The sequence below is a fragment of the Daucus carota genome, chromosome 5, assembly GCF_001625215.2.
Source record: "Daucus carota subsp. sativus chromosome 5, DH1 v3.0, whole genome shotgun sequence".
NCBI classification, from domain to species: Eukaryota; Viridiplantae; Streptophyta; class Magnoliopsida; order Apiales; family Apiaceae; genus Daucus; species Daucus carota.
In genome coordinates, this window is record NC_030385.2 from 37,321,306 (window position 1) to 37,336,960 (window position 15,655).

The 15,655-nt window shown below is 34.2% G+C and overlaps 2 protein-coding genes across 2 annotated transcripts; both read left to right on the plus strand.

Moving 5' to 3' along the window:
* The first annotated feature begins 3,108 nt into the window (after positions 1 to 3,108).
* Positions 3,109 to 9,663, plus strand: LOC108220590 (uncharacterized). Its single transcript, XM_017394392.2, has 4 exons — positions 3,109 to 3,438; positions 5,397 to 5,466; positions 5,572 to 5,652; positions 9,342 to 9,663. The coding sequence occupies exons 1-3, from the start codon at positions 3,256 to 3,258 to the stop codon at positions 5,619 to 5,621; spliced, it is 303 nt and encodes a 100-aa protein (XP_017249881.1). The 5' UTR covers positions 3,109 to 3,255; the 3' UTR covers positions 5,622 to 5,652; positions 9,342 to 9,663.
* Positions 9,664 to 10,431: 768 nt separating this feature from the next.
* On the plus strand, positions 10,432 to 15,621 carry LOC108223788 (F-box/LRR-repeat protein 3). Its single transcript, XM_017398209.2, has 8 exons — positions 10,432 to 12,244; positions 12,631 to 12,756; positions 13,033 to 13,131; positions 13,215 to 13,608; positions 13,692 to 13,821; positions 14,273 to 14,567; positions 14,657 to 14,908; positions 15,151 to 15,621. The coding sequence occupies exons 1-8, from the start codon at positions 11,600 to 11,602 to the stop codon at positions 15,199 to 15,201; spliced, it is 1,992 nt and encodes a 663-aa protein (XP_017253698.1). The 5' UTR covers positions 10,432 to 11,599; the 3' UTR covers positions 15,202 to 15,621.
* The last annotated feature ends 34 nt before the right edge of the window (positions 15,622 to 15,655 follow it).

Here is a 15,655-nt window from a genome sequence, read left to right on the forward strand (position 1 = left end):
CTCAAAATTTTTTCATTTCACTTGTCATCTTTTTATTGGATATTCAGTCATTAAATAGACATGGTTTTACTTAAACTATATTTGTGTGCAGTGGCGGAACCAGGAGTAATAGTTAGGGGGGCTGAAATATTTTTTCATCTGTACTTGCATAAATAGCTTACTCGATATATATCATCATACTATCATGCATCTCTCATCCTATCACGCTAATAAGTCTTGATCGTTTTATAGCAGAAAAATTTCTCTCAACAATAGCAATGACAACAGGTAAAACTAGAGCTAACTCAACCAGAAGATAAACTAAGAGATAAGCAGTATGTCCGTGTGTCTTAACCGTCATGACATAAAGATTTCTTATACTTTGAAGTCCGGATTAATCTTTATCCGCTCTCACATCATAGATAAACTTGTCTAACTCATTTGATAACAACTCCAGGTCTAGTAAAGAGATATCCTTTGGATAAAATTGTGCAAGGCAAAAAATTAATTCCTAGGATCCAAAGAGCAAATATAAAATAGTAGCTCTATGTTAGGCTAGTGTCAATTAATTCCTATAAAATTAATTCCTAGGATCCAAAGAGCAAATCATTAGTAATTGCGAAGAAAACTTTCATCAAAAGAACTCTAGGGTAGTGTCAATGTGTGCATATGACTTATGAGAGGCTGAGAGCATGTCCAAAAGATTATTCATATGGGCTCTTTAGCCTAAATTTGAAGAATATAGAGATGAAATGAACTCTAACAAACTCCTAGCAGATATAGATAGAGAGCGCATGTAGGGAATATTGTTGGAGATATTATGTAATTTACTTCTTAAATAGTTAAGAGTTGATTGTTTATATTATTTTTAGAGAAAAGTTAAGGAGTTTGTATAAAATATTTCTCTATGACATTTATAATTCAGCGGGGGCTAAAAAAAATTATACTAACATCACACTAATTCAGCAGGGGCTGAAAAAAAATATACATTGTTTTTTCGAGGTTAGGGGGGCTCTAGCATCCCCTCTGGTTCCGCCACTGTTTGTGTGTTAGAGTGCTAGACAATTGATTTTACATTAAGGTACATTGACAACTGTTTTCGTCGGTCCTCACTCCTCACCACTTGCGTCTAGCAGTAAATTAGTAATCCTGCTGCGTCCTCCTTTGTGTTTGTGAATAGAGGGAAGAAGCAAGGAAGGAAACTATTGAATGAATCTTTATAAGATTCGGGAGCCGTTTGAGCACGGTTGGATAGCTCAGTGGTTAAGAGCTTATCCTCTGTCGTCTCAGGTCCTGGTTCGACCCTGGCTCACCTCGAGAGTTTCGTAGAACAGATACTCATTTGTAAGAGCAACTCCAATGCACACCAGCTCATATCTCCTCTTATTTTTCTGTTATTTATTAGTGCAATCTTTCTCTCTTCTTGAGTTGTATATATAGATTTAAAATACAGGGGAATTGCATTGGGCTTGCTCTAAGAGGGGTGTATTGGATTGAGATTTTAAAGCATTTTTTTGCATTCATGAAATCCGAGGGTATTCGATTGGGATTGTTTGAAATCCATTAAAATCTTGAGGTATTCAATTGGGATTTCAAATTATGCTATAAAATTTGGTGGTATTCAATTGGGATTTTAAATTATGCTTTAAAATCCGATGGTATTCAATTGGCATTGTTTAAAATCCATTAAAATCTGATGATATTCAAATGCTGATGGATTTTTTTTCATTTCATAAAATGATGGATTTTGTGGTATTCTTCAGTGTGTTTTAAGTTTTTTGAAATCCCACCAAAATCAATGGGATTTTGAAGCATTGTACCTAAATCCCATCAACTCTACGACATTTTATCAAGAATCAGCACAAAATCAAAATCTCATACAATCCATTAAAATCTATAGACCAAAAACAATCTATTAAAATCCCAATCGAATACACCCCGTAAGGCTATAAGCCATATTTGTAAAAAAAAAAAAGGTGATTTCTTTCTTAAAGTAAGTGAATCAGAAGTTAGAAGTAAATAAGTTAAGAAAGTGTTTGGAAAAAAACACAAACTCTGAGAGGGAAGTTAGCATTCTCATCTTCTTGAAAAAGCTTCTACTTATTTACACAAATAAAATAAGAAAAACAGAAGTCAGAAAATAGTTTCGCCTCCTCCAAAACAAACAGCACGTCAGTAATAGTACGTACTCCGTGTGGAAGTCGTACTTTTAAGGTTGAACAGAAAGCAAAAATTTATGAGTATGAGTTAGAGTACTACTATATTCTGAGTCAATATTCCACGGTCAATGTTCACATTTAAGGATTCCGATCAAGACTTTTGCCTCTGTTTTTCCCGGAATTCATACATGTACCTGCCTTAACTCCTGTGGGCCGTGGCTTCTTTGCTCCTTCTCCAGCTTTGCCTCCTTTGTGGATCTCATAGCTATAAATCTTTTTCCTGTTTCCATACCAGTATCCACATACTTCAATTTTTAATATTTGATTAATTTTTTATAAATTAGATCAAGTTATCTAAGTATATATTTGGAATTAATTCGAATATTTTGAAAAAAAATTAAAATTACTAAACAGATTCAAAAACTCTGAGTTTTTACGGATTATCATAACGAATTCAAATATGTATCATGTTAAAAAAATCATTTACACCCAATCCAAATTCGATAAAATAAATAGATACTCCTCCCGTCTAATTCAATTGTATACGTTATTTTTTGACATGTTTTTTAAGATTCTTTTAAAATAATGTTGCATAATATTTTTTAAATTATTTTTTTCTTAATGATACTTAACTTTTATCAAAATTTTTTTTAACAGAGTGAACGTACACAATTCAATTCAGCGAGCAATACAGGTTTACACCCCTCCAAATCCGATCCATTAACCCGGATATGACAGCGACTGTAGTTCGGTAATCATGAACTAACACCTGGCAAGTAGGCCAATATTATATATTGGCCCAACGCCCTAATCTACCAAGGCCCACACACTAGATACATCATTGACTCTTTACAACCCTTAAATCAGTAACCAGATTTCCCATTGTACTTGGCCTGTATCTGAGGTGGACATGGCCCATCAAGAAGCCCCACAAGAATTTAAAATTGTGTTCTACTATACAACTAGAACCAGAATCACGTCACCAAACACAGACAAACAACAAAAGACAAAACTCAACTCAGCTTTGCTTTCCTCGGCTTCCCGAGTTGTATGTAGTATTGTATCTACAGCTTCAAAAGTGGTAGACAAGCATTAGGGTCAGACCCATATAGAAAGAATGGGAGAGAGTAGTAGTAGCAGTGAGAGGAAGAGCTTGGCTCTGTCTCAGGTTGTCTCAGATTGTGTGAGACGTTGGTTTCAAGAAACACTTAAAGAAGCAAAATCAGGGGATCTTTCTATGCAAGTCTTGGTTTCTCAGATGTATAATACTGGTTATGGTGTTCCTATGGATGCCCAGAAGGTCTATTTTATATCCTCAGTTTCAAAATTAAATTATTTATTCACATATGGTTCTTGGTCGTGTCAATTTGCCTTCTGTTTTCTATTTGCTGATGCTTATTGGTAGGTGGTTTATATATTCATATATATGTAGTTATGTACTTCGAAATGATATGGGTTGATTGTGATGGGAATATGTGATATGCTAGTAACTTTTTACCCTTTTCTGTTGTTATGGTTCTCTATAATTGAGTATGAAAACAACACACTATAGTTTTGAGAAGTTAGGGCTGTATCAAGATTGTGCGTTTCTCAACATACTATAGTTTAAAGATGTTAATGCACAGTTGTACCTCATAGGGGAGGGGTGAATAGGCATTGATAGCTGACCAAATGAGACCTATGTTACGACTTATGTGGACTCGGCTAAAAGTGTCCCACATCTATACGTGTTCTGTTGTCGGACTAGGCAATTGAAAATTTTACATGTTTTTGGCCTAAAATAAGTGTAGGAGGGTCCATACCCATGTACGAGTGTCCGACATTGGTACTCGGAGGCAAGATGAAGAGTCGGGATAACATAGAATGAGGCTATTTAGGATAGTTTATACTGTATTACCTAACAAACCCAACAATCTTCCCCTGCATAGATCGGGCTCGAGATTAACTGAATTTTGCCTCTATCGCATGTGACCTGCCCATGATGCAAGTGCCCTCCTAGCTTTTTACAGGTCCATTCTGGAAGCCCATATCATAAAAACCTAAGCTCTTATACCCACTTGTTTGGGTGCACAAACGTACTTTGACTCCACAATAGACTGAGTGATTACGGGTCAAGTCCACTCAGATATGATTTTTAGAAACCTCATAAAGGGTCTCATTCCTAGTGGAGAATCCAACCCTTTTTCACAACCTAAAAGTTAGAAACCACACAGTCATAAAGATTCAAATGAAATTTGAACCTTTCATAGCTATATAAACTTTCATAGCTAAAAGTCTATAACCAGCTTTATCTAAGTTGCATAATAAAATTTGAGTTTAGGATTCATAATATTGAACCTATATATACAATAAGTTAATAAAAGTTTATCCCATAATCTTTTACTATGGTTGCTTTACTATGATTCAATGTTCGTTAACAATGCTATGGAAAATGCACAAGCTCGAATAGGGATCATTAGTGCATCGACCTTAGAGGTTTCTATAAATTCCGGACTTATACGCAATTAATTGGTCCAATAAAATATTCTCGATGTTTCATTATATAACTATTTTCGATAAAATAAAAGAATTGCGTAGATTCTACAGTATGTAATCTACATAATCTTAAATGATACAGTTTTTACAGCACATACTATTTATATTTCTGAAGAAATCAAATATATTATTTGAATTAATATGACAACTAGAGTTTAGATCATGACTTGCCTTGGTGTGTGGAAAATTAATCTTGAAATGAATTGTCACGTGCCGAATACAGTTATAAAAATAAATCATGATTCCTCTTTATTTTCCCTTCCCCGATCCCCTGTTTCCATTTTCTTTAATGAACTCTATATTTATGTTTTTAGATCTCTCTTCTTTTTTTCTTTTTGAATTTAGCTGGTCTCTTTTTTCTTTTATTCTGTCTCTTTTCTTCTGTATTATGCTTTTTTGTTTGTTACTTAATCATTTGACCTCCTCGATTTTTCATAAAAGCAAGCTGAACCTATAATTAAAGTCTTTTTTCCCACTTACTTGAAGGTTTTTATTTACTTGTTGACAACCTTGAACTCATTAAAAACATCAAGTCAAGAATGTTAATATTTTCTTTAACTATTTTGGATATATAAATCAAATTTCGAAAAAGTACCAGATATTACAGATATAATTTCTGCGCCTTCTTATCACTGCAATAAGTTTTGCGCTATTTTAAGTCCTTACTTTCTTTTACTCTCAAGAATATTGTTAGTTATAATATTTTTATACTCTGTTAATCAGGCAAAATTATGGATGACAAGAGCTTCTAGAGTTAGATCTTCAGTTTGGAAAGTTAGCAATAAGCGCCCTGGTAATCTTAATATCTTCCTCTGTAATATTGCCAGTACATGGCCGCACATACATGGTTATATGTTTGTTTGTAAAGTGTTTAACCACCTTTGACTGTACTTTTCAGGTTACAATGCAAGTGATTCTGATTCCGAAGATTTGTTAGAGGATTCTTGAGCACTATTGAGCACAAAATCCTTTTCATGAAGTAAGTTAAGTTTTCACCTTAGAGTAGGCTATTGAAGTACATTTACTTCATTTGCTCTTTGTTTCCTTATAATTTTATTCTTTTGCCTCGACATGTCCGTGTCCATGCGGCTTTGGTATTTTCATCGCCAATTTGCAAACAAAACTGTGAATTGTGTTGCCGTTCTCACTAGACAGCTGACACACTTTACTTTATTAGGTTCAATGCAGTATTATGGGTTTTGATATTGTAGAATCACATGTAGGAAGACTATATTGATGTGTCTGTGTCTTGTCAAATATCTTATATTGCTCTCTTTTGCGCTAACAAGTGTCCAAGTAAAAGCTTCTCCAGGATTCCTTTAAATGCTTTTTGTAAAACATAAGTCTTCTCTTATGTTTGCTCGTCATAAAATATTCATTGTGGAAGAGCGAGAAGGCCTCATCATGTCCTCTTAAGTCTTAAAATCATGAGATATTGAGATATGCTGATGCAGTTTTATACATTTTCATTATGAGTGTTTTGTCAATAGGACTGTGTACTAGAAAAACAGTATATGCACTTAGAGTATGATACGTTTAGGAAAGGTTTTGGAAACGCTTTTTCTGGCTTGGCGCTTGTCGCTTTTTGAAGAACATGAGTTTGAAATTGGAGAACACAACAATACAAAATTCGATTGAAGAGTGGATTTTGCTTAGATTTCAATCATCCCACTTCAAATCAGCCAATTTTTATATACATATACATATACAATATATATACTATACATACATAGGCTAGTGACCTATAAATTATTGAGAAAACACACCCTCACCTAATCACATCTAACAATTAAGAGTAGTTTACATATGTATATAATTCTCAAGATTGAAGCTGTCTCATAATTTACATTATATATGTGTGTGTAAAATGTGTGTATATAATTATCAAATTCATGATTTCTTGTAAAAGACTAAAAGTGAATCAACCTAGATCTGATATGACATCATATCTGGCGCACATATGGCAAAAACTAATGAATTCTGTTAAAAGTCGAATATTTAACAGTTGTGAATTTGTTTCGGTATTCAGTGGTGCGATTGCAAGTTATGATTAATCTAGTAATGTGATTGTAAGCTTTTTCTCTTGGTAAGCTACTTGTAAGATAGTGTTCGCTTCATTGATAAAATGGAGCATTAACCCCATATGGAAAGCACACACAAAAAAAAAGTTTATGTTACAATTATAATAGAAGTCAAATACTTTCCAAAAAAAAAAAACTGTAGAATTGTAGTGTAAGAGAAGTCTTGGGCTTTAGTAATAGAATTGTTAAAATAGACATAAAAAGAATACATATATAGAAATATGTGGTTAAAATGACACTATATGTGAAAATCCTTGTGTAAATTAAAAAATATAAGTAAACAGGAAAAAGACGTATATAGAATTTCATTATAATAGGATTTTAAATAATTTGAGTGGGGGTCGGGGGGGGGGGGGGGGGGGGGGGGGAACCTGTATAGGTTAATAGGAGTCTCGGTCTGTAATAATAAGATATAATAAATATATATATATATATACACATACATACATATATATATATATATAGGGTCCTACTCTGGTACAAACCATCTTAGCGTACAAACTACAAACTAAAATTAAAAAGTCTCTAAATCAAATCGAAATATAGCACATATGGTATGGAAATTGATCGTTGCGAGATGAACAAAAATACAGTGAAGTCGGATTTCAAAAAAAGTTCACCGATTAACGGGAAAATTCAAATTAAAAACGGAGGGGAATCTGCGGATCATGTGTGACAGGGTGTATATTAACTGGTGTTTGGTTGCCCCTGCGGGGCCATTGGATTAGATTCATCCAAGGGCTTATATTGAGTTTGTAGTTTGTACACTAACTTAGTTTGTATTTGAGCACTTCCCTATATATATATATATAAAAAGAAAATATAGATAGAATTATATGGTTAGGAATTTAGGGTGAAACCAGATTTGGTACTGTGAGGCACTGTTAAAAGAGGGTTTAGCTTGCTAAAACGAGTATAGATTCATCTTGAATTTGCAAATATGATAGTTTTAAGAAGTTTCGGTCCATCTAGACATGTAAACGCTTGTACAGGCTAGTAGCATGATCTACAATGCTGCTGATCTGTTATTGGCTTATTGCCACGCTCAATAACTTAGATAGTCACAGTATTGGACCATTTCCTATTTATTGAAGACTATATATATCTGCTATCAGGCTAAATTTGTGGGAAAACCTATGAGTTGAGGCTCAGAAGAATAATAAGAAAGGCATTTCTCACACCAAAGACTAAACACCGTCAATAATAGTTTAATAAGCACATCTAATAAATGTCTAGCATGTAGAGTATTACTTGCTTGAACTAAATACATCAATTATGGGAGAGAGGCTGTGAGTAAATGTGGTGGAATGTGCAACTGTCCTGTTTTTCCTATATATTGGTTACTGCTTTATGTGCGGGAGTAATTTACTTGCTATTTCTATCACTGATAAGCTTCTTGCAGTGTACTGTGACACTTTCTCTATATTTGACATATTAGCCTGTTGTAGTCCATATAATACACCATCATTATTAGTCATGATTTTTTTGTAATATTTTAATCTCTTAAGACTCAAATCGTGCACGTTAAAGAAACATGAATTCAGGCACTGACAATGACTCAAATAATACCCAAAGAATGAAGATGTGGTTTTAGCAGCAGACTCGTATGCTTCTATGAGTATAGGCGACTTTTTTGCAGTTTAACCTTGAGGGCTGTCCTGCATATTCCTCCAGGATTTAATTGGTGCTTGTAATTATTCATTCTACACTCTGTCCTTATTCAGTTAGTGGCTAGCTGACATGCATAAGAATATTAGTTTAATCTTGAGATATTTTTATCAACTAAATCCATACAGAAAATATGACTAAAATAGTACTTACATGACATTGCATTTGCCGTGAACATTTAGTCATTGTTTTCTAAAGGGATTCCAGTTGCCACTATCCGAAAACCTAAATGTGTGTAGTTTTAAAATAAGTTTCGGATTGTGGATGATTTGGCAATGCATAGCAGCGTGCCTTATAAAAGCTCGGTAAAGCCACAGTTGTGTTTGTGTCATCTATGCAAGTGACTGGTCTGAAACCCTTGACAAGAAAACAAAAAAATCTGTCAAGAGTCATTCTGTAAGTCAATGTCAGTGTAAAGTTCACTCAGAACAGTTGAAACATTATCTGTCTAAACGTGTAGTAGTAAATTTTAAAGAGTGTATTCAAGCATTAAATGAGCTACCTATATGTTGAGGCCTTGAGGGCTTTGATTGTGCTGCAACAAATGCATGATGGTAGGAAAGAACTGGACCAGTTGCCTACATACGTGGCGATACTAATAACTTCTTGTGTTGCATTTGCTACCTGTGAGACTCATCATACCGCCAGAGTACCTGGTATACAAGGGACACAATAGAAGAACATAATCTTGAACAATGTCTATTGTCTCCACCTAGCATAACAGCTATGCTAATAATCGAATTTGCTGATGGTGACTTGGACTTCTATTCTTATATTTGAAATTGTCAAAATGTCTGTAAGCTTAAATTGTTAAGTTGGGATTATGATTTGAGCAACGAGAAAAATAAACTTAATTGTGTTCACAGGTTTTGGGTGCCCTTGATAGTTTTGATCTCATCACTCTTTGAATGATTTGCAGGTCTTTGCTGCATTCTCAACAATCGGATCAATCCTGCCAGTAAAGAAAGACCTTGAATTCTTGATACTTGTCTTTAGAAGTTCGTTGTTTTATCAGATAAGTAGAATTTCCTTTCCATCTCAATGCTGTCACTGAATTAATGTAAAGGGTGTTTCCCCACTAATAGAGTTGGGAATTCTGGAACAGGTACACAACAGGTGACATCGATCAGTGATTAGAAATCTTATTAAAAATATTTCTCAATTTGCTACACGGCTCACATATTGCTGATATTAATTGGGCGGTTTATGTGTATACATGAGGTTTATTATTATTATTATTATTAGTGTGAGCGGAACTAATCATATCAACAGGATTTGAGGAAAATTTTGAAAATATAGTTTTGGTTATGTATTTATAATCACCTTTCTTTTACAGACTATAAAGTAATTCATTAATATAAGATCATATAGTATTTACAAAAGTAATGAAGATTAAACGGAACATAAGAAATAAACCAAATCGCCTTGTAGAAATGAATAATGCACGAATCATCATGCATCAGATTATTCCAATTCCCGCTGTCAAAAAAAAAAAGAAGAAGATTATTCCAATTCCCCATTTATTCCCCTGACATGTGATTAGATAATTTAGATGATAAATCTATGTCACAGAAATTGTTTACGGTGAGATTTGTTTAAACAACACTCTCATCCGTAAGCATCAGAAATTGAGGAAACGCCCATGATAGCGCGGAAATTTATATTCATCCATAAAATATTTACACAGGAAAACGATGAATGAAACAGAGAAGATGCCGTCCCCAAAAATAGCCCACCAGAGTATTGCTGACTGGGAAAATTGTTTGTTAAATTTAAAAGTCATTTTTTCAAATAATAGTAGTTTTTATTTATTTTTTCTCAGATTTTTTCAAGTTTTATGAAAAACTGTCATGTATTTCATCAAAATAATTTTCTATTTTATAACTCAAAATATGTAAGAATTAAAGAAATTAATAAATAATTATCTTATTTATATAATAAATATTTTTTTTAATATTTATAAAAGAACACTTTTTTAACAGCTTTTTTTTTTTAATAGCACACACCCCAAACGAAACCTTACAACCAAACAATATATTACTATTTTTAGTCAAATTTGCGTTGCCTTTACAAAGTATTGTGAACCACCCACCATATGCTCACAGGCTACAGCTCACAGCTCACCACACACAACATAAAAATAATATATGTGCTTGTACGTATATACTCATTACCACGCACATATATCACATAAAGTCAATTCCGTTCTTATCAGGTACAACCAGGACGACCATTTAGACCAATTAATAAGTACGGCCCTGCGTCACCCATTACAATTCCGCAACATTTCTATCTATATATATATTTTTCCTTTTGTCTAAATTTCTCAGCATATTATTTTATTCTTATTCTTTTTATAATATAGCAATAGCACTAAACCAAACTAAAGTTTATATATTATTATACTTTACTTTATTACCTAATATGCGTGCGATCTTTACCTAAATTCTTTGATGCAGAATACCAATTTTTAGAATACTTTATCTTTCAAATTGCTATTTATTTATTAAAATTTAAGTATTTTATTTAATTAAAACATATAAAAATACGTAAAAGGGAGGGTTCGTACATGCCGCACTCAGTTATGTCCTTCCTCACATAATTTCTCCACCAAATGAAAGGAGTCTTCGTTGTGAGTTGTGACCCATGTCCCCATGACAATGACCTACCCTTTTTCCAATTATACCCCTATATCCCTCTATATTTACAAGTTATACCATTCATTGCTGTACTTATGTGTACTATCTTATCATCATTATTACCTCAATGCCCTTTTAATTAAATTAATACCCTCTTTTTTGTTCTTGTGAAGATTCTAAAAGAGGGCAATATTGTAATTTTAGTCAAGAAATCATGATTTGACCAAACATTGAGGAAAAGCAAGAGGGGCAGAATGGTGATTTTATATTCTTCTTCCTCCCTCACTCAGTTATCAGCTCCACAAATCTGTAGTCTTCTCCTGTGAACTGTTACTTCACAATAAACCTTACATCTCTCTACCTAAATTTCGAAGCTCTTATAATATATTAACACACATATCACCTCTTCGATAATTAACAAATTTGGAGTCATATATACATATACAGTTGAGTTCTATTTATATCTTTGTGTTCTTAGATTACACAATTTGAACATCTGGGCCACTTCAAAACCCATAAAGACTTAAACTTTGAAGCAATGAAGAGGCAAAGAGCAAGCCCAGAATCAAATCTTGATTTTTTTGGTTCTGTTTCTGAGGAACTCGTTTTCTTGATTCTTGATCATTTACAAGACAGCCCATTTGACTCAAAGTCCTTCTCTCTTGTCTGCAAATCATTTCACAAGCTTGAATCTTTACACAGAAAGACCCTTAAGCCTCTTCATTCAAAGCATCTTCCCAAGATTTTGAATAGATATCCTTGCATTACTGATCTTGATTTGTCTCTATGTCCACGTATCACTGATGAATCTCTCATGGGTATAGCTTTAATTTACAAGAAAATGTTGAGGTCAATCAATCTTTCAAGATCAAAGTCTTTTACTCATCTGGGCTTGTCCAGTTTGGTCAAGAATTGCAGTAGTTTGGTTGATATTGATTTGTCTAATGCTGAGGATTTGAAAGACTCGAGCTTGGCTGCTTTAGCTGAGGCCAAGAATTTAGAGAGGCTGTGTTTGGCTAGGTGTAAATTGATTACTGATATAGGGATTGGATGTGTTGCTGTTGGGTGTAGGAATTTGAGGTTTCTTAGCTTGAGATGGTGTTTGGGTGTTGGGGATTTAGGGGTTGGTTTGATTGCTGTTAAGTGTAAGGAGATGCAGAGCTTGGATTTATCTTACTTGCCGGTAATTAATGATTTTAGTTCTTTAGCTTATGAATGTTTTTGTGTGTGTTAAACTTTATTAGTATCATGCTTAGTAATGGGTCACCTTATGTGTATATTTAGATGCAATTATCATATCAAGATGTTGTTACCTATGTTCTGTCGGATTCGGTGATATTGCACAAATAGTAATTCTATGTTTGTTAAGAGAAGATCAGTGAAAGTTTTATATATGCGTAAAAAATGAGCTTGTGATTAAAATTATAATAAGAAAAAGTTGGATCGAAGGATATATACTTATGTGCTAAACTACTGCCAGTATCTAATACGTCATTATGTAAGTAAAATATCATGTCTGTCCGATCTTGATATTCTGTAATAGTGGTCGCTTTTTTCCTTCTGTTGCAGATCACAGAGAAATGCCTCCAGCAAGTTGTGAAATTAGAACATCTGGAGCATTTGGTTTTAGAAGGATGCATCGCAATTGATGACGACAGCCTTGCAGACCTTCAACTTGGATTCAAAGCAATTAAGGTAAGCTTATTAGTAAAAAGGGCTTCATTTACTTGCGCTATTGCCAACATGAATTAATTGCACAACAAATTAATAATTGGAAGCTGAACCAGGCATGATATAGCTCAAGCGACAAGTTTCGTTACATGTATTTCAATTTCAATTTCAATCATATATATGATGTGTTTTACTATATGTACTTTTCTATTACTCTAGATATTATGGGAACATCCTAGATATAATCTATTTGCCAATTCTCTTGACTGTTTGTTAAGACATCTTTGTTTTCTGTGACAGAACCTGAATATATCAAGCTGTGAGAATGTAAGTCATGTTGGTTTGAAGTCGCTCATCATTGAACCTTTACAACAGCTGAATTTAGCTTATGGCTCTCCCGTAAGTTTTTAAACTCTTTATCTTTTACTGTAGGAGTAATTGATTTATTCTCAGCTTATACATTTGTTTGGTTGGTGGTTCAGGTGACTCTTGCTCTTGCAAAGAGTTTGCAAAAATGTTCCACGCTGCAGTCAGTCAAATTAGATGGTTGTCAGATTACACCTTGTGGACTTAAAGCCATTGGAAATTGGTGTGCTTCACTGAAGGAACTAAGTTTAAGTAAATGCATGGGAGTGACAGATGAAGGTCTCTCATCTATTGTAACAACACACAAAGACATAAGGAAACTAGACATTACATGCTGCCGCAAAATAACTCACAGATCCATTGTCCAAATCACAAATTCTTGCTCCTCCCTTACCTCATTCAGGATGGAGTCATGCACCCTAGTTCCAAGAGAATCTTTTGTTTTGATTGGACAGCGTTGCCATTTTCTCGAGGAACTTGACCTTACAGATAATGAAGTCGATGATGAAGGTTGGGCTTTTGTTTATTGCAGTGAATGACACATTGAAGCATATGCATTTTGGCAGAGTGCTCATTTTATATGTCTTTTGCAGGGTTGAAATCCATCTCAAGGTGTTCAAAACTGTCCAGCTTAAAGCTAGGAATATGTCTCAACATAACTGATTATGGGCTTTCACATATTGGCATGAGTTGCTCAAAACTTACAGAACTTGATTTATACAGGTTATCACTTGCAGCCATAATTTTCACAGGTTAATATTTACTTTAGTCACTAGTCTGTACCATTGTTAGTAATATATAAAATCCAATCTACCATTTTTAAAATCGAAAGACTTGTGATGATATGACAATGGATCTGTAGTATATATTTTATCACTGCAAATCGTCTTCATTTGAAACTTGTATAACATATCTTCAAGTTTGAAAAACTAACATAACTACACTAAGCAAAGCTGTCAGAGAGAGGCATTCTTTACGCCAAGAAAGAGACCAGAAAAGTTTTTTCATTGCAAATTTATAATGTGAATTCACTATACCCCTCAGCACGTTGTATGATTCATTATAGTTGTGTTTTTTTTTTTGAACAGAATTCACTTTCACGCGGATTCATACAGTTGTTTTGGTTACTCTATCTTTACCTAATTGATTTAAATCACCTCTATTTTCATTTCAGGTGTGCTGCAATAACAGATAAGGGCATCTTAGCAATTTCTGATGGCTGTAGTAATCTTCGAATGATTAATATAGCCTATTGTAATGATATCACAGACATCTCCTTGATATCAATGTCTAAGTGTTCAAAGATGCACACCTTTGAAAGTCGAGGATGCCCTCTTATTACATCTTTAGGTCTAGCAGCTCTAGCTGTGGGATGCAAACAACTCACAAAGCTAGACCTAAAGAAGTGTTACCGTATTGATGACTTGGGAATGGTTCCGCTTGCTCACTTCTGTCAAAACTTGCGACAGGTAAACGTGTTCACCAGTCTGGTCCACACAAGACCTGCTTTAGAAAATAATCCTGCAATCCAACAATTGTTTTATTTGTATACTTGCAGATAAATTTGTCATACAGTTCTGTTACTGATGTTGGGCTCTTGACATTAGCGAGCTTAAGCTGTCTGCAAAGCTTAACCATATTACATGTCAAGGGTTTGACCCCAAGTAGATTAAGTGCTGCACTCCTGGCATGTGGAGGGCTGACAAAAGTGAAGCTCCATGCATCCATCAACTCATTGTTACCACTACCTTTCTTTAGATATCTAGAAGCCCGTGGATGTTCCTTCCAGTGGAGAGATAAAGAATTCCAGGTATATCTTTCTTTCACTGGCATAACTTTCATTTATCCCCTGACTTTGGTTCCTTGATGAGAAGGTTGACTTGATTGATGGCTCAAATGATATAAATCCACGTAAAATATTCCAAAGAAATCACTTGTATGCATTTATTGTGGGGCCATGTTCTGTGAATAATGAATTGGAGGACCTATACTCTATTTAAAGCGCAAGGACGGTATTAGTAACTTCTGAAACTTTTCGTATATGGTTGACAGGCTGAGCTGGACCCAAAGTGTTGGAAACTAGTACGAGATGACACGGAATAGAAGTTTCTAAGCTTTGGTAAAAGACCAATCCAACTCTTATTTGCTGCACACAGACTACTAAAATGATAGACAGCCAACTTTTTAAGCCCTAATCAGCTGAGCTGTTACTGTTGACGTGCCCAAGACAGAAGAAAGGTACAAGGTTCTACATTTTCCAAGTCCTAGGTGAATTGTAGCGATAAGATAAAAAACAGAGGAATATTTCTTCTTAGCGGCTTTCATGTAACAGATCCTGTTAAATTTTGGAATGAGTTTTCTTTTCCTATAGCATCTAGGACTAAGCTTTAAATATGAGGTGTAAATGGAGCTCGGAAGTATGGCTACTTACATACTCTTAATATGTAATGACTTTGAGTGGAATGAATGATGATGTATGTATGTATAATTTGTTTTCTTGGTTATAAACATCTTTTGTATAAATGGATTCCTCAGAAGTGTATATACATCCTACATC